Below are 19,492 nucleotides of genomic sequence, written 5' to 3' on the forward strand. Positions count from 1 at the left end.
ATTCATTTAGCTCATCCCCCCCGCCCCTCAACATCCCTCCAGCCACCCTCAGTTTGTTCTCTGTACTTAACAGTCTCTTATGGTTGGCTTCCTTCTCTGCTTTTATTTTGTTTTTCTTGTTTCCTACTCTTTTTTTTTTAAATTTTTTTAACGTTTATTTATTTTTGAGACAGAGACAGAGCATGAATGGGGGAGAGTCAGAGAGAGGGAGACACAGAATCTGAAACAGGCTCCAGGCTCTGAGCTGTCAGCACAGAGCCCGACGCGCGGCTCGAACTCATGGACCGTGAGATCATGACCTGAGCCAAAGTCGGCCACTTAACCGACTGAGCCACCCAGGCACCCCATCTTGTTTCCTACTCTTGTGTTCATCTGTTTTGTTTCTTAAATTCCACATATGAGTGAAATCCTATGATATTTGTCTTTCTCTGACTGACTTACTTTGCTTAGCATAATACACTCCAGTTCCATCCACGTTGTTGCAAGTGGAAAATTTTCATTCTTTAAAAAAAATATTTTTAATGTTTATTTTTGAGAGAAAGAGAGAGTGAGAAGGGGAGGGGCAGAGAGAGAGAGGGAGACACAGAATCTGAAGTAGGCTCTAGGCTTTGAGCTGTCAGCAACAGGGCCTGATGCAGGGCTCGAACTCACGAACCGTGAGATCATGACCTGAGCTGAAGTCGGATGCTTAACCAACTGAGACACCAGGTGTCCCAAGATTTCATTTTTTTTTTATGGCTGAGTAATACTCTAGTGTATATACATATCACATCTTCTTTAACCATTCATCAGTCAATGGACATTTGGGCTCTTTCTATACTTTGGCTATTGTTGATAGTGCTATTATAAAATTGGGATGCATGTGCCCCTTTGAATCAGCATTTTTGTGTCCTTTGAATAAATGTCTAGTAGTGCAATTGCTGGGTCGTAGGTAGGGCAGCTCTAATTTTAATTTTTTGGAGGAACCTATACAGTTCTTCAGAGTAGCTGTATCAGTTTGCATTCCTGAAAATTTGCATTTCTAACATGTACCCAAATGATGCTGCCTGTCTGGGGATCACACTTTGAGAACTACTTGCTAATAAAATAAATTACTCCTAATAAATTAGGAGTGTAATCTCATCTCAAAGTGAGATAAGTGTGCGATTTCCTTTCACCAATTTGCATCCTACTGCAAAGGCTGCGCTCTTGGGCAATCACTGGGCATTATCTGGCCAAAAGTTGGTGTATATAAATTGAGAATGTTCGAGTTTCTTAAAATTTGTAGCCCCTCTGTCAAAGTACAGATCTTCTATTGAAAACCCTGTGCAGCTATCTTTTTATCTGGGTCATCACACTGACAACCTGTCCAGTAGATGTGGAGGCCTGCCTTTTAGGACCTGTCTTCCTCTCCTGCTCTTGGACAGTTTTAAAAGCTGTCTCTGGCAATGAGCTGTTTGTTTTCCTTATACTCAAGATGTGGGCCACTACTATGATAATTACAAGAAGCAGCAGGATGATAAAATGTTGGATACTTTTGGGGCACCTGGGTGGCTCATTCAGTTGAGCATCTGACTTTAGCTCAGGTCATGACCTGATCTTGCTGTCTGTGAGTTTGAGCCCCACGTCAGGCTCTGTGCTGACAGCTCAGAGCCTGGAGCCTGCTTCGGATTCTGTCTCCTTCTCTCTCTGTCCCTCTGCTGATTGTGCTCTGTCTCTCTGTCTCTCAAAAATGAATAAATGTTATTTAAAAAAATTTTTTTAAATGTTGGATACTTTTGGTTCATATTTTGCCTTTTGATTTATTCCCTCTCTCCCTCCCTCTCCTCTTTCTTGCTCTCCTTCCCTCCCTTCATACAATATTCTGACTGCATAGGTCCAGCCCTTGAGATACATAGCTGCTTGACAGCAAATAAGCCAAAACATTCCCTCACAAATGATGATGTACCAAAATACCAAGATGTAAATTTTTAAAGTATTTTGTTTATTTGAAGCTTTTCTACTTAATAAAGATAACACATCTGTTAGACAAGTGGAACGGGGCGCCTGGGTGGCTCAGTCGGTTAAGTGTCCAAGTCTTGATTTCAGCCCAGGTCATGATCTCAGAGTTGTGAGATCAAGCCCTGATTAGGGCTCTGCACTAGGCATGCAGACTGCATAGGATTCTGTCCCATTCACTCCATCTCCCTCTCTTTCTCTCTCTCAAAAAAACACCAAAAAATCAAAAGCAAGCGAAACAAAACTATACGAAGAAGTATAGAGGCGAAAGTGACCATTCTTCCCTCTTCAGATGAACAGTGTTAACAGCCTAATGTGCTTCTTCCAGCTCCATCTTCCTTATTGTGGGTTAAGATGTACTTTTATCTGAAACACTTGATACATATCTGTTAATTTAGACCTTACTGTGATTGTATAAAATAGTTTTTTAGATTTTTTTTTTTTTTTTTTAAGAGAGAGAGAAGGAAAGAGAGAATCTTAAGCAGACTCCACTCCCAACGTGGAGCCTGACCTCAACTCGGGGCTCAGTCCCACGACCCTGGGATCATGACTTAAGCCAAATTAAGAGTTGGACCCTTAACTGGTTAGGCCACCCAGGCGCCACTTTTTAGTGTCAATTTTTGAATGGTGCTATGGGATTAGAGTGTTGTAAGATTTTGTGTCTGGGAAGAGGAGATTTTAGGAAGGCAAGCAGTGTAATTATATTGATAAACCCTGGGAAAGGAGAGGTCCTTTGTCCTAATTTTATTGCTGTCACTTAAGATTATGACAAAACTTGATTTCTTAATCTGAAAGTAGTTAATTTTATGGGGGAGAAAAAACTTTTTTTTTTTCTGCTTTCTTTGGTTCATTGTTTGGAAGTCTGCTAGTTAAACTGATAAACAGATTATTAGCAAGAGAACAGATTTTTGGGTTCACAGAAAAATGTGACTCAAGGAGGCTATTAGAATTTGGGGCTTATGTATTATCTTAGTAGGGGAATGGGAGAGGGAGAAAGGGTACTTCCAGGAAAACAAATGACTTTTACAAGTGATTAATGAGCCCTTGAGAGAATAGATTGAGGATATGATAATTTTTACTTCCTTGGTTATGAAACTCCCTGGGAGGGGATTTAACAACAAATTAGTTCTTTTGGGAGCCTCTGTTTTTAGGGAGATAAGAGAGTGCAGAAACAAAAGTCTATTCTCAGATGCTTTCATCTTAGAATAATTTTTATGCCACTATAACATATTCTGAACCCCCCTTCACTGTTAAGTACTGTGTCAATAAGTGAGCTGTGGATTTCCTCCCTGCCCCCAGTAGATTATCTGAGGTTAAACTTAGTATTAGTTAGGACTCTTTATTTTTCACATAACCTAAAACTCACTACACCCTGGCTCATGAAATTAAAAGTCTAGAGATAGGGTAGGCTTTAATTTAGAGTTGCTTATCCACCAGCTCAATAATACCATGCAAAGGACCTAATTTCTTGATCTCGTCTATCTTTTGTGATTTTAATACCAACCTAACGCAAGTTCCTCTTTTGGCCCTGCGTTGTAGTATCTACCAGTAGTAATTCACATAACATTCCTAGGAAGAGTCCTGCAGTTTGTTCTGATGGGACCATTTAAGCAGTGCTTTTGGCCAGAGATCCTAAAATGTGACGATGGGCCTAAGATAGCTAGGGGTGGGTTATCCCTCTGTTGCAGGTAAACAAAATGAAAGCTCTACTGGGAAGGGGAAGGAGGGAATGAATGACTGTTGTGTAGACAACCAGCCTTGTCTGCTAAGATAGGGTCCTGTAACTGAAGGCTTTCATGTTTTATGGTGTGATGCTGTCTTTTAAATAAATACAATTCCTACTTAAAACCTTCTCTGGATTCTCTAGGGAATTGACCTGATACAATATCTTCTTTATTCTCAGTTACAAACCTTTAAACTTAGCTCGGGGTTATAAAGTGAATTCAACCCTTCACTGTCATTGTGGATATTTGTAGTGAATTTAGGCATTTAAATTACGTGACTCAGAACTACTTTGAGCAAACCTCAGAGGATAGCAATCATTTCATGTATGATTCCTGAAAGCTTTCCTCATGTTTTCCAGCTGTGCACTTAGGAGCTCATGTGATGAAGGGAACAGTCATTTATTTATTTATTTATTTATTTATTTATTTATTTATTTATTTATTTAAAAAAAATTTTTTTTTAACATTTATTTATTTTTGAGAACCAGAGTGAGACAAAGCGTGAATGGGGGAGGAGCAGAGAGAGTAGGAGACACAGAATCTGAAGCAGGCTCCAGGCTCTGAGCAAGCGGTCAGCACAGAGCCTGATGTGGGGGTCAAACCCACGAACTGTGAGATCATGACCTGAGCCAAAGTCGGACACTCAACCGACTGAGCCACCCAGGCGCCCCGAAGGGAACAGTCATTTATATGAGTAGTTGCATTATTTCTCTTTTTTTTCTAGGCTTAGCTTCGTATGTAATACTTAAGGTATTTTTGTGTCTACTTTCCATATATCTTATGGAAAGATTTTCTATTTCTGAAGTACATATAAATGTATCTCTACCACCCCCAGGACAAGGTTCAAAATGGCAATGATTTTTCACAAAAAAGTAAACAATTTCAGTTAGATTGGATGATTCAATGAAATGTATTAAATTTTAAAATTCATTTTATACTATATTTGAGTATTTCATCTTTGAATATTAGTTTTCTTTTTTTAAAATATAATTTATTGTCAAGTTAGCTAACTTATAGAGTATACAGTGTGCTCTTGGCTTTCAGAATAGATTCCCATGATTCATCACTTACATACAACACCCAGTGCTCATCCCAACACATGCCCTCCTCAGTGCCCATCACCCATTTTCCCCTTTCCGCCACCTTCCCCCACCTCCAGTCAACCCTCAGTTTCTTCTCTGGGGAAGAAACTCTATGTAAGAGTGTCTTATGGTTTGCCTCCCTCTCTGTTTGTAACTATTGTTTTTCCTTCCCTTCCCCCATGGTCTTCTGTTAAGTTTCTCAAATTCCACATATCAATGAATGAAAACATGATATCTGTCTTCTCTGACTGACTTACTTCACTTAGCATAATACCCTCCAGTTCCATCCATGTTGTTGCAAATGGCAAGATTTCATTCTTTTTCATTGTTGAGTCGTATTCCATTGTTTACATATACCACATCTTCTTTATCCATCAGTTGATGGACATTTGGGCTCTTTCCATAATTGACAGCACTGCTGTCAACATTGGGGTACATGTGCCCCTGTGAATTAGCACTCCTGTATCCTTTAGATAAATTCTTAGTACTGCTATTGCTGAGTCATAGGGTAATTCTGTTTTTAATTTTTTGAGGAACCTCCACACTGTTTTCCAGGGTGGCTATACCAGTTTGCATTGCTACTGACAGTGCAAGAGGGTTCCCCTTTTTCCACATCCTTACGAACATCTGTAGTTTCCTGAGTTGTTAATTTTAGCCACTGTGACCAGTGTGAGGTAGTATCTCATTGTGGTTTTGATTTATATTTCCCTGATGATGAGTGATGTTGAGTGTCTTTTCATGTGTCTGTTGGCCATCTGGATGTCTTCTTTTGAAAAGTGTCTATTCATGTCCTCTGCCCATTTCTTCCCTATTTTTTTTTTTTTTTTTTTTTTTGCATGTTGAGTTTGGTGTTCTTCATAGATTTTAGATACTGACCCTTTATCTGATATGTCATTTGCAAATATCTTCTCCCATTCCATTGGTTGCCTTATAATTTTGCTGATTGTTTTCCTTTGCAATGCAGAAGCTTCTTATCTTGATGAGGTCCCAATAGTTCATTTTTGCTTTTATTTTCCTTGCTTTCCGGCATTTGCTGTGGCCAAGGTCAAAGAGGTTGCTGCCTGTTTTCTCCCCTAGGATTTTACTGTTCCCTGTCTCACATTTAGGTCTGTCATCCATTTCGAGTTTATTTTTGTATATGGTGTAAGAAAGTGGTCAGTTTCATTCTTTTGCATGTTGCTGTCCAGTTCTCCCAGCACCATTTGCTAAAGAGAGTATCTTTTTTCCACTGAATACTCTTTCCTGTTTTGTCAGAGATTAGTTGGCCATATATTTGTATGTGGGCCCAATTCTGCATTCTGTATTCTGGTCCATTGGTCTATGTGTCTTTTTTTGTGCCAGTACCACGCTGTCTTGATGATTATAGCTTTGTAGTATGGGCTAAAGCTCAGGATTGTGATGCTTCCAGCTTTGGTTTTTTTTTCAACATTACTTTGGCTATTCGGGTCTTTTGTGGTTCCATACAAATTTAGGTTTGTTTGTTCTAGCTCTAAGAATGCTGGTACTACTTTGATTAGGATTGCATTGAATGTGTAGATTGCTTTGGGTAGTATTGACATTTTAACAATATTTGTTCTTCCAATCCATGAGCATGGAATGTTTTTCCATTTCTTTGTGTCCTTTTCAATTTCTTTCATAAGTTTTCTATAGTTTTCAGCATACAGATCTTTAACTTCCTTGGTTAGGTTTATTCCTAGGTATTTTATGGTTTTCGGTGCAATTGTAAATGGTATTGATTCCTTGATATCTTTTTCTTTTTTAAATGATTATTTATTTTGAGAGAGACAGAGACCCAGCATGAGTCAGGGAGGGGCAAAGAGAGGGAGACACAGAATCCCAAGCAGCCTCCAGGCTCTGAGCTGTCAGCACAGAGCCAGACGTAGGGCTTGAACTCAAAAACTGCGAGATCATGACCTGAGCAGAAGTCAAACACTTAACCGACTGAGCCACCCAGGCGCCCCTCTTGATATCTTTTTATGTTGCTTCATTATTGGTGTATAGAAATGCAGCCAGTTTTTGTACATTGATTTTATATCCTGCGGCTTTGCTGAATTCATGGATCAGTTCTAGCAGTTTTTTGGTGGAGTCTTTTGGGTTTTCTATGTAGAGTATCATGTCATCTGCAAAAAGTGAAAGTTTTGACTTCTTTGCCACTTTGGATACCTTTTATTTCATTTTGTTTGATTGCTGAGGTTAAGACTTCCAAAACTATGTTAAACAACAGTGGTGTGAGTTGAATATTAGTTTTCACATACACTTACTATTGGTATATCTTCTATTATTGGAAAAGTAGTAATATTAGATAACTTTTTTAAAGTGTATTTATTTATTTTAAGAGGATAGAGAGAATCCCAAGCAGGTTCTGTGCTGCCAGCACAGAGCCCGACATGTGGCTTGAACTCATGAACTGTGAGATCATGACCTGAGCTGAAATCAAGAGTCAGATGCTTAACCGACTGAGCCACCCTGGCACCCCTAGATAAATTTTTATTGACAATACTGGGACAGAAAAAATTGAAATAGTTTTTAAAAAGCCACAGTTCCATGATCATACTACAACTAAATGATTATTGTATATGTAAGCTGTAAAGATACTAATAGTATATAAGTGATTCAATATTTTTGTTCTTGGAAATAAATATACATGTAATATATATATAAAGGAAGTATTCATGGGGCGCCTGGGTGGCTCAGTTGGTTGAGCATCCAACTTCGGCTCAGGTCATGATCTCACGGTCCATGAGTTTGAGCCCCATGTTGGGCTCTGTACTGGCAGCTCAGAGCCTGGAGCCTGCTTCTGATTTTCTCCCTGCACCTCCCCTGCTTGCTCTTGCTCTCTCTCAAAAATAAATAAAACAGTAAACAAAATTTTTTTAAAGGGAAGTATTCATATTCTCCTACCTAGATTTAATTCTAAATACGTGTTGACATTTTTTGCTTATAGTTATCCTTGTTTTCTGTTTTCTATTTTTATATTTTGATTAAACTATAGTTGACACACTATGTTAATATTAATTTCAAGCATACAACTCAGTGGGTAATGCTATGCTTACCATACAGTGCTATTACAATACCATTAACTGTATTTCCTAAGCTGCACTTTTTGTCATCCCTGTGAGTTATTCGTTCCATAACTGGAAGCCTATACCTCCTACTCCCCTCTACTCATTTTGCCCATCCCAGACACCCCTCCTTTCTGGCAGTTATCAGTTCTTTGTAGTTATGGGTCTGTTTCTGCTTTTTGTTTGTTGGTGGACCTTTAAGTTGTTTTTAACTCTTGGCTATTATGATTAGGACTTTCATGAGCAGTCATGTACGAGTATTTGAGTATCTGTTTTCAGTTCTTTTAGGTATATATTTAGGAATAGAAATGCTGAGTCATATGGTAATTTTATGTTTAACTTTTTGGGAATCACTAAATTGTTTTCTAAAGTGTCTGCACCATTTAACATTCCCATCAGCAATATAGGAGGAATCCAGTTTCTTCACGTTGCTGCTAATAATTATTATTTTCTGTTTTTTGGGGTGTTGTCTTAATAGTGGGTGTGAATGGGGCGCCTGGGTGGCGCAGTCAGTTAAGCGTCCGACTTCAGCCAGGTCATGATCTCGCGGTCTGTGAGTTCGAGCCCCGCGTCAGGCTCTGGGCTGATGGCTCAGAGCCTGGAGCCTGCTTCCGATTCTGTGTCTCCCTCTCTCTCTGCCCCTCCCCCGTTCATGCTCTGTCTCTCTCTGTCCCAAAAATAAATAAAAAACATTGAAAAAAAAATTAAAAAAAAATAAAAAAGTGGGTGTGAAGTGATACTGTTTTTGTTTTTTAAGGTTTATTTATTTTTGAGAGAGAGAGAGAGACAGAGACAGAGACAGAGTGGGAGTAGGGGAGGGGCAGAGAGAGAAGAAGACACAGAATCCAAAGCAGGGTCTAGGCTCCGAACTGTGTCAGCATAGAGCCTGACGTGGGCCACAAACCCATGAACCAAGAGATCGTGACCCAAGGTGAAGCCGGACACTCAACCAACTGAGCCACCCAGGTGCTGCCATTATGGTTTTGATTTTCATTTCCCTGGTGGCTAATGATGTCGGGCATCTTTTCATATGTTTGGTGCCCATTTATTTGTAATCTTTAGGAAAATGTCTGATCAGATCCTTTGCTCAATTTGAAATTGGGTTGTCTTTTTGTGTTTGAGTTGTAAGAGTTCTATATATATTCTGGACACTAGACCCTTTTTCTAGGAAATAAATACTTCTTTCTGTGTTTTCTACTTGCCACAAGTTGTTTGTAGTGATTTGCTTTTTTTTTTTTTAATTTTTTTTTTAACGTTTATTTATTTTTGAGACAGAGAGAGACAGAGCATGAACGGGGGAGGGTCAGAGAGAGGGAGACACAGAATCCGAAACAGGCTCCAGGCTCCGAGCTGTCAGCACAGAGCCCCACGCGGGGCTCAAACTCACGGACTGCGAGATCATGACCTGAGCCGAAGACAGATGCTTAACCGACTGAGCCACCCAGGCACTCCATTCCCTGTTTATTTTTAATATAATTTGTGCCTCCCCCAACATTTCCTCCCTTCCATAGTTTGTTTTTTAAGAGAATCATCTTATGACTTTTAATTTTTATTTTGTATTAATTTTTTTAAAGTAGGCTTCACTCCCTGTGTGTAGCCCAATGACCCTAAGATCAAGACCTGCTCAGAAATAAAGAATCTGTCTCTTAACTGACTCAGCCACTCAAGCACCCAACTTGTGATTTTTTTTAAATCCCCTTTTGTGTCATTGCTTTTTTTGTTTCATTAATTTCAGTTCTTATGCATTTTTTCTATCTACTTTTTTTACTTTAATTTAGTGTTCACTGTTTTTCCAGACTTTTTCAGTAAGCATTTAAGATTACACTTTTTTTTCTATATATTTAGCTGAATGTATCCCATAAATTTTAAAGGTAAAATCTCTTACTCAGTTTTAAGAATTTTATTCCCATTATCATTTTTTTAGGAATATATGTTTTTTAATTTGTAAGCTTTTAGTACATATCAGTTTCATAAAAGTTCTCAGTGTACTTGAGGATCACTTGTGCTCCCTAATTTTGGTTGCAGAGTTTTCTATATGTCTATTAGGTTAGATAGAGCTTTAGTTGTTTTGTTCACATTGTCTGTATGCTTGCTAATTTTTGATCTGCTGAGTTACTAAGAGAAGTGTGGATTTCTTATAGTTCAGTCCATTTTTGCTTCATATGTTTTTAAGACACAAAGCTATAGTTTCTTTGTGGTGAACTGAACCTTCATCATTCTTTAGAGACAGTATCCTTAGTAATGCTTTTTGCCTTAGATATAGTTTGTCTGATAGTAAAGGGCTATGCCAGAGTCCTCCTTTTTAGTTTTTTTACATGGTATATATTTTTCTGTCCTTTGTGAGTCTTTATGGTTAGAAAGCTTATAGCTGGATTTTATTTATTTTAAATTTATTTTCATCTTAAACAATTTTTTAATGTTTATTTTTGAGAGAGGGAGAGACAGAGCACAAGTGGGGGAGGGGCAGAGAGAGGGGGGGAGACAGAATCCGAAGTGGGCTCCATGCTCCGAGCTGTCAGCACAGAGCCTGATGCGAGGCTTGAACTCACAAACTGCAAGATCATGACCTGAGCTGAAGTCAGATACTCAACTGACTGAGCCACCCAGGCACACATTTCATGATCTTTTTTTTTTTTTTTTTTCAACGTATATTTATTTTTGGGACAGAGAGAGACAGAGCATGAACGGGGGAGGGGCAGAGAGAGTGGGAGACACAGAATGGGAAACGGGCTCCAGGCTCTGAGCCATCAGCCCAGAGCCTGACGCGGGGCTGGAACTCACGGACCGCGAGATCATGACCTGGCTGAAGTCGGACGCTTAACCGACTGCGCCACCCACGCGCCCCTCATGATCTTTTTTAAGTGGCAACCTGGATTTATTTCTACATTATTTTGTGATTCCTATTCTTCCTGGTTCTCCTTATTGCTCTTTCTTTTTTGTATATTGATTGGGCTTTTAAAATTCCATTTTGCCTTTCCTTGTAGCCCCTCCCCCATCCTACCACACATGCACTGGTTTGGAATTTATTCACAAATTTTTACAAAATGTGTATACATAACTCAAACTCTGTCAGTATCTTCTCACTTAACCCCCCAAATACTAGGACCTTAGGATATCTGAGATCAGAATATATTTTTCTTCATTATTGGCTGGTATTTTAGTTCTGTCTTTTCCCCCCCTTAAATTTCCATTCTATACAGTCAGTGTTAAATTTAGATTTGCCCATATGCTTACCAGTTTCTTAGCTATTGATTCCTTCTTCCTGAATATTCTTTAGGAGTTCTTTTATTGGCAGTCTGTTAGTCAGGTTTTGTTTGTTTGAAAATGTGTATTTCACCCATGTTCTTGAAGGATATTTTTTGTGGGTATACATTCCAGGTTGAAGATTAACAGTTATTTTTCCTTAATATCTATGAGATTGTATTGTGCTGTCCTTTGGCTTGCATTATTATTGTTTAGAAGTCTTGGTTCCAGATACTGATTCCTTTAACTGCTCCGTGTCCAAAAGTGGATTTCTTTTTCTTTTTCCTGTTTGGATTTACTGTGTTTTCTTAATCAGAGAATTCATGTCTTTTATCAATTTTGGGAAATTATCAATCATTACCTCTTTGAATGTTGTGCTCCTTCATTCTCTTCTCCTAAAACTGTGTTTGGACATATGTTACACTTTCACATTTTTTTTTTTCTGCCATGTGTCTGTGCTGCTCTCTTTGTGATTATTTCAGATGTTCCAATTCACTGAGTGTCTCTTCAGCTCTGATATGATGTTTAACCAGTCCATAGGGTTTTTTTTTTCAGTGATTACATTTTTTATTTATAAAAGTTATTTGGTTCATTTCTAACTCTGCCTAGACCTTTTTTTTTTTTTTAAATATTTTGTTCTTTGCTCATGTGTTCCATTCTCTATTATATTACTTTAAACACTTTAATATACTTAAAAACATTTTTTTAATGTTTATTTATTTTTTAGAGTGAGAGAGAGAGCGCACAAGTTGGGGAAGGGGAGAGAGGGAGACACAGAATCCGAAGCAAGCTCCAAGCTTTGAGCTGTTCGCACAGAGCCCGATGTGGGGCTCGAATCCATGAACCCACGAGATCATGACCTGGGCCGAAGTCGGTCGCTTAACTGAGCCACCCAAGCGCCCCAACATTTTAATATACTTAACATTCCGTGTCAAAAATTTCTTGGTTTAAATCTGCTCCTTGTTTCTGCAGAGGTTTTTTTTGTTTGTTTTGTTTTGTTTTTTGTGTTTTTACTCTCACTGTTGGTGGCTTCTCTCCTTGTCCATTGTTTATTTTAAATGTTTATTTATTTATTTAGAGAGAGTGGGGGAGGGGCAGAGAAAGAGAGGAAAGAGAAAGAATATGAAGCAGGCTCAGTGCTGTCAGTATAGAGCCCAGCGTGGGGCTCAATCCCCTGAACCTTGAGATCATGACCTGAGCTGAAATCAACAGTCAGACTCTTATGCCCCTGTTATGTATATTTAGATTACGAATTCTCATCTATTTGCGTTCTGTCTGTGGAGATTATACACCACCCCCCATATAAAATTTGCCCTTTTGCTTTTGCCATATGTCCCACATTGTAATTAAGCCAGGAACACTTTTCTTTTTTAAGTGTATTTATTAATTTTGAGAGAGAGTGCAAGCAGGGGAGGGATGGAGAGAGAGGGAGAGAATCCCAAGCAGGCTCCATGTTGTCAGTGCAGACCCTGACACTGGGCTCAAACTTCAGAACCGGGAGATCATGACCTGAACCAAAATCAAGAGTCGGATGCTTAACAGATGCTTAACTGACTGAGCCACCCAGGTGCCCCTGGTACAGGTAATTTGATTCAAAGGTATCTCTTCTCTTCTCTGGTATATTGTTTATTCATATTTAAATGATAATATGAGGATCTTTCTTTCTTTGTTCTTTGATCTTTTTTCTGAATTTCATCTTCCCATTTTGGAGTTCCAAGCCTGGGTTTCTTTTCCTCCATCTTTTTTGTGTAGTCTGATGTAATGAGTGTGTGGGTTTTCCTGGTGATAGGTGGGTGATGTTGTTGGAAAGACAACTAGAGACTAAAGGTCATATGTCTTGGTTCTGGGTTAGAATACTGAGTTTGGTGGTATATTTTAATATCCCAGATTGTTTGGGAGGGGTGATGTCTTGCTGAAGGGTACCCTGTTTGGAGTGTGGGCCTAGAGTGTTTTAGTGCATTAGGACCCGGTCATTCACTTACCCTGTTTCACTCCAGTCTCCTCAGCAGTGCTTTCACAACAGTATTTCCCCTTCCCGAGGAAGGAAAATGGAAGGATACCCATTCAACTTTCTTCTCTCCAGATTTGGGATTACTAGTGATGATTCTCATGGTTAATTTACCAATGAATGGGCTTCTGGAAGGTGGGGGTGAGGAAAGGAATATGATTTGGCTCTGCGTCACTTCTTTTTAAGTTCATTGGAAGAGGCAAATTCTTTAGCTATGTCAATCCACCCTTGTTGCATTATTTTCCCTGAAATTATCCTCTTAGTTCTTGTTTCTGCATCATCTTCACTGTCTGTTTGAATAAACTGTATAATATTACTGAGGTACCATTGTGCAAATATTGTGATGTTTTATCATTTCTGGGTTCTGCTGTAACAGATAAATCTGCAGAGATCTTATTCATCCCTGTGTGGCTTTGCATCTGTTGCATTATTCCTTAGGTTGAATTCCTGGGAGTAGAATTGCTGTGTCAAAGGGTGTAACAAATATCTCTGAATCTTGTTGAATATTGCTTTTTTTCTAAAGGTTATAACAACTTAGGTTCTCACCAGAAATGAATGAGTACACTAATTTCACTGTAGCCTCATTAGTATTTGATGGTAATATTTTTCTTTAAAAAAAAAATAGCTGTAGAATAAGATCTTAAGGTTGCTTAAATATTCATATCTTTTACTGTTGAGCTTTAGCATTTTCCTGTGGTTTAGTTTACTACTTATTTTACTACTTACTTTCTCATTTGTGAGTTGTATGTTTTCATATTTGCCCATTGAATGACCTTGATATTTTTCTCATACATGCAAAACCAAGTTCCTTTATAAAAGAAAGTGTTTAACCTTTCTATTTTTACATTTTTTTACAAATATAATTAAATCTCTTATCAGTTTCAATTGAGAAATTTATGTGAATTTATGTGATAAACTGAGAAATTAAGCTAACTTTTTTGGTTAGCTTTTTGTAATTTTAATTCCTTTTTCTTGTGTTTGCCTTTGGTATGTGAGGAAGGCGTGTTCTCATTAATTGGAAAGAAATTATATTAACCCCATGTACTAAGGTGTTTTGTTTTTTAGAGAGAGAGAGAATGTGGGGAAGAGGGTCAGTGGGAGAGAGAGGGACAGAGAGAGAATCTTAAGTAGGCTCCACACTTTGTACTGAGCCTGACAACCCACGGTTCTGATGCCAGGACCCTGGGATCATGACCTGAGTCAAAATCAAGAGTTGGATGCTCAACCAACTGAGCCACCCAGGCACTCCGCCAACCCCGCACCCAATTTGTTTGCTAAATTAAAATAAATCTCCTTGGGACACCTGGGTGACTCAGTTGGTTAAGCAGCCGACCCTTGATTTCGTCTCAGGTCATGATCTCATGGTTCATGAGTTCCAGCTCTGCACTCACAGCGCCTGCTTTGGATCCTCTGTCTCCCTCTCTCTGCCACTCCCCCATGTGTGTGCCTACTCTGTCTGTCAAATATAAATAAATGTTAAAAAAAAAAAAAAAGAATATCTCCTTGTCTTCAAGTAGGCTCTATACCCATTGTGGGGCTTGAATAGGAGTCGCATGCTGTACTGACCAAGCCAGTCAAGCGCCCCTAAATTTTTTTTTTAAGATTTTATTTTTAAGTAATGTCTATAGCCAACGTGGGGCTTGAATTTACAACCCAGAGATCAGGAGTTGCATGCTTCCCCAACTGAGCCAGCCACACACTCCTCCCCTAATCCTTTTTAATAGTTCTTAATGGCTGTAAGGATATGCTTCATTCATTTTTAAAAATATTCTAATTGTCTCTGGTTTTTAGTCATTTAGTTTCAAAAAGGGATTCCTATTGGACTGTCACTAGGAATGAGGAAATGCTAATGTTTGATTTAGTTTCCTCTTTTCATAGTTTACCTTTTTGCTTACCAATCGTTTTAAATATTCCAATAAGCAGTTTATATATATATAAGTCCTCTATAGTGGGGTGTGTGGGTGGCTCAGTGGGTTAAGTGTACAACTTTTGATTTCGGCTTAGGTCATGATCTTGAGGTTGGTTGGTTTGGGCCCCATGTCGGGCTTTGCGCTGATTGTGCAAGGTCTGCTTGGGATTCTCTCCCTCCCTCCCTCTCTGCCCCTCCCCGCTTGCTCTCCCTCTCTCTCAAAACTAAATAAACAAAAATAAAAAAATAAAAGTCCTATATAGGGCACCTGGGTGGCTCAGTCCATTGAATGTTGGACTCTTTATTTCGACTCAGGTCATGATCTTATGGTCGTGAGATCATAGCCCGAAGTCAGACTCTGTGCTGGGCATGGAGCCTGCTTAAGATTCTCTCTCCCCCTGCCCTTCCCCAACTTGTGAATCTGCATGGGTGTCCTTGCTCGCGAGCTCTCTCTCTCTCTCCCTCCCTCCCTCCCTCCCTCAAAAATATATAAATAAGTAAATTATGAGTTTAACATAAAAGTCTTATATAATTAAGACTTTGTTTCTAAATACCTTGTGTATACATTTGCCATTGTAAGTGAGATCTGTCTTTCATTATGATTTCTTGCTGGCTGTTATTGATAAGAATTTAGGGGAAACAAAGTACTTGAGAGATTTTGATGAACTTACCATTTTAAGAAATAAAATTCTATAGTTTTTTTTGTAAACTTTGAGATCTTAAGATGCATCCTTGGTTTGGGTAAAAACTACACATTCTGTTATAGGCTATGAACATTGAACATTGTTTAGTAATGTTTAGGAAGAATGTAGTGAACATTGTTTAGGGGGAACTGTAATTAAAAATACTGAATGCTGCTAGTGAAAGAAGCACTGCATTTTTTCATCCAAGTAACTTTTGGACATCTAGAGCTCTATAAGCTCCTTATAAACAGGATTTTACATCTCCTAATAAATAGAAACTCTTTAAAGTATTGGCTGAGTAACTTAAAACATAAGTTTAACTCAAAACACAGTGACATTTAAATGAAAGAAAAGAAAATACATTGGGATTCTTTACCCATCATTTATAAAGTGTAGCTATTCTTGGGGCTATTCTCGGGGCGCCTAGATAGCGCCTAGATAGCTTAGTTGGTTAAGCTTCCAACTTCAGCTAAGGTCATGATCCCACATTTGGTTTGTGAGTTCCAGTCCCGCGTCGGCCTCTGTGCTGACAGCTCAGTCTGGAGCCTGCTTCAGATTCTGTCTCTCTCTCTCTCTGCTTCTCTGTCTCAAAGAATAAACAAACATTAAAAAAAAATGCTGCTCTTTGTTCTGTCCGTAGGTGGAAAACCATGAATTCCTTGTAAAACCTTCATTTGATCCTAATCTGAGTGAATTAAGAGAAATAATGGATGAGTTGGAAAAGAAGATGCAGTCAACATTAGTAAGTGCAGCAAGAGATCTAGGTAAGAAGGGTTCATTGGAGGTTTTTGTCTATACAGTATCCACACTGGTGCCGGAATTACTTCCCAGGAGGACACAGTGGATCTTGCCAGTTCCTTGTTTAAATTGCCAGGCCTTTCTTCTGCACAGTAAAATTACAAACACTTCAGGTTAACATACAGGAATACTTTGCATTCAGAGCCACACCCTCTTCCAGACTTCTCTCTTACTAACTCGCTAACCCAAGGATGATCCCACATTCCTTCCAGACAGTTCAACCAAGAGTCCCTTGCATCATTTCCTTTAAACAGGATCTGCATTAAACGTCACCTCCACTACAAGCCTAATTCTACTAGGAATAGTTCGTTGATTTGGCTTTGAGGTTCCCTACTACTTCAGTAACTTCAGCTTTTTTTTTTTTTTAATGGCTGCCTTTCCTACCAGATTATTAATTCCCCCAATTAGTCTCAGACTATTCACACAGATTTGTTCTGAATTTGTAAACCTCTTTGCTTTGAGCATCTCTCACATGTATGTTAAATGAATAAATAAATCTTAGCATATTAGAAGACCCCTTGAGCAGTAGTACTTAAACTTTTGAAGAATCTGATGAAAGTTATGAATCCTCTTTCCTGAAATATGTCCATACCTACATATACAAAAAGTTTTGCAAATAGTTTCCATGGATAATTCATGTATGGACTAGACCCTAGGTAAAGAATCTTTGCCTTACTTTACTTCTCGTTTCATAGCGCTGTCTACATTTTTTCTACAGTCTCTTTCCTCTCCAGGACAGTGATTTCCTCCCCAGTCCAGTGAGGTCTGTCTTTAGTTGTTTGCTGCTACTGATATTTCATAGCCATGCTTTAGCAGTTAAATTTGTAGGTATGATCTCTCTTCTGGTTTGTACTCTTAAGATCACATCGATGTGCAAGATGATGAGGACAGACTTAGAGAAACTTAAAAATCTTAGGTGTACAAACTCTAGCTGATTGATAATTGCTTACTTTGTGAAGTTTCCTACCCTTAACAGAAAATACATGTTATAGTTTTTCTAGAGTTTCATTGTCAAGAGTCTTAAGTTTTTGTTTGGAAAGTGTATTTGTTCACTTTAATCATCCTTTATAATAGTTCCAGAGAAATGCTTTAGTGAAGTAAAGAACCCTGGTGCAGAACTCTCCAAGGGAAGGGGCCATATCTTAGCCCACTGCTGTACTCTGCACCTTCGGATGGGTATACCCAGAAAGCGCTTCGACATCAGAAGCTAATAACATTAATGCAAGAGTTTAAGGATTTTATAGACAGCCTTCATTCATGTAGTTTTTGAATGAAGTGAAGTTTGACTCTTTCCCAGTTAATCTTAATAATTTCCGCTATACTGTCTTGCCATAAAAGTATGTTTTTCACCATTTAGAGTTAATTATTTTAAACATTTTTTTAAAAAATGGCTCTAGACGTCTGTAACATACTTTTTCTTTATTTCCTTATCCTGAAGGCTTGGATCCTGGCAAACAGATTAAACTGGATTCCAGTGCACAGTTTGGTTATTACTTCCGTGTAACGTGTAAGGAAGAAAAAGTCCTTCGTAACAATAAAAACTTCAGTACAGTAGATATCCAGAAGAATGGTGTTAAATTTACCAACAGGTTTGTATTTATATTACTTAATATTAAGTCTTCAGTAGTTCCATGGAACTAAATTGTTCTGTGAAACGTGAATGCTGTATGATAAGGAGGTTTTACCTTATTAATTGATACAAGGCATAAGGTAAGAGTGAAACATTATTTTCTTATAAGTGCCTAGTCAGGTGTTCCAACACCCCCGTGTTAAATAACTCTTCTCTTCCTCATTGACTGAAGGGACACTTTGGATCTGTTTTTAAGATTCTTTCACATGTCTGTCCCATAATTCTGTTGTCAATATGAAATAGATTAATTATATTACAGTTATTTATACTATACTTCCATATCTGTTAGAGTTAGTTCCCCATCATATCTCTGCTTTATAGTTATTTTCATGTTTGGTTTTTCTAAGAAAACTTTGCTATAATTTACCAATTAAAAAAAATTCTGCTATATCAATTGGATCTATAAATTAGTTTAGGGAGATGCCTACCAGCCTTAGCAAGGTCACTCATTAGATTATTGCTTTTTAAAAAATTTCTCTTTCTGGGGACGCCTGGGTGGCTCAGGCAGTTAAGCGTTTGACTTAGGCTCAGGTCATGATCTTGTGGTTCGTGGCTTCGGGCCCCACGTCAGGTTCTGTGCTAATAGCTCAGATCCTGGAGCCTGCTTCAGATTCTGTGTCTCCCTCTCTCTCTGCTCCTCCCCTGCTCGTTCTCTCTGTCTCTCTCTCTCTTAAAAATAAACATGGACAAAAGATTTTGCGAGTTTTTCTTTTCCTTCACTGATGTTAAGTTTCTGAGGCAAATTATGTATGGGTGAAAAAAGAATTATTTTAAAATAAATCTTCTGTGGAGCTCCTGGATAGATCAGTCGGTTAAGTGTCCAACTCTTGGTTTCAGCTCAGGTCATGATCTCACGGTTTGTGAGTTTGAGCCCCGTGTTGGGCTCTGTGCTAACAGGGCATAGCCTGCTCTGGATTCTTTCTCTCTCCGTCTCTCTCTGCCCCTCCCCCACGCTTGCTCTCTGTGTCTCTCTCTCAAAAATAAACTTAAAAAAATTTGTTTTCATAAAGAAAATAAATCTTCCATTACTTGGGTGGGGGCATTTATCTTTTTCCTTCTGTACTATATTAGAATTTATGGCAGCCTAACACCCACCCCTCTTCAATAGTCCCTGTACTTTACAAGTAGTTTTTGTATATGTGATCCCCTTTTATCCATTTATTTAGCAAGTCTTTGAGTGCCTCTTATGTGCAGACATTATTCTAGGTGTTCAGACACCCCAGGAATGAAAACAATCCATCTGTTAGATTTCTCATTACAATTCTGAAATAAATAGGTTTATTTCTCTCATTTTTTACATGAAGCTGAAACTCCCAATTTCCCAGGGTTAGACAGCTAGCAACATTAGATACTCACTCCTAGATCTCCTGTCGCTA

General features: G+C 38.6%; 1 protein-coding gene across 2 annotated transcripts in view; it reads left to right on the plus strand.

Annotated features, from left to right (window-relative positions):
* The window catches only part of MSH2 (mutS homolog 2), an 81,193-nt gene that overhangs the window by 49,424 nt on the left and 12,277 nt on the right, over window positions 1-19,492 (plus strand). For both annotated transcript variants that reach the window (XM_047853134.1, XM_047853135.1), the window contains 2 exons: window positions 16,329-16,452; window positions 17,925-18,075. In XM_047853134.1, coding sequence (XP_047709090.1) covers window positions 16,329-16,452; window positions 17,925-18,075 — 275 coding nt within the window. The remainder of the gene's footprint in view (window positions 1-16,328; window positions 16,453-17,924; window positions 18,076-19,492) is intronic.

Source organism: Prionailurus viverrinus, chromosome A3, assembly GCF_022837055.1.
Source record: "Prionailurus viverrinus isolate Anna chromosome A3, UM_Priviv_1.0, whole genome shotgun sequence".
NCBI classification, from domain to species: Eukaryota; Metazoa; Chordata; class Mammalia; order Carnivora; family Felidae; genus Prionailurus; species Prionailurus viverrinus.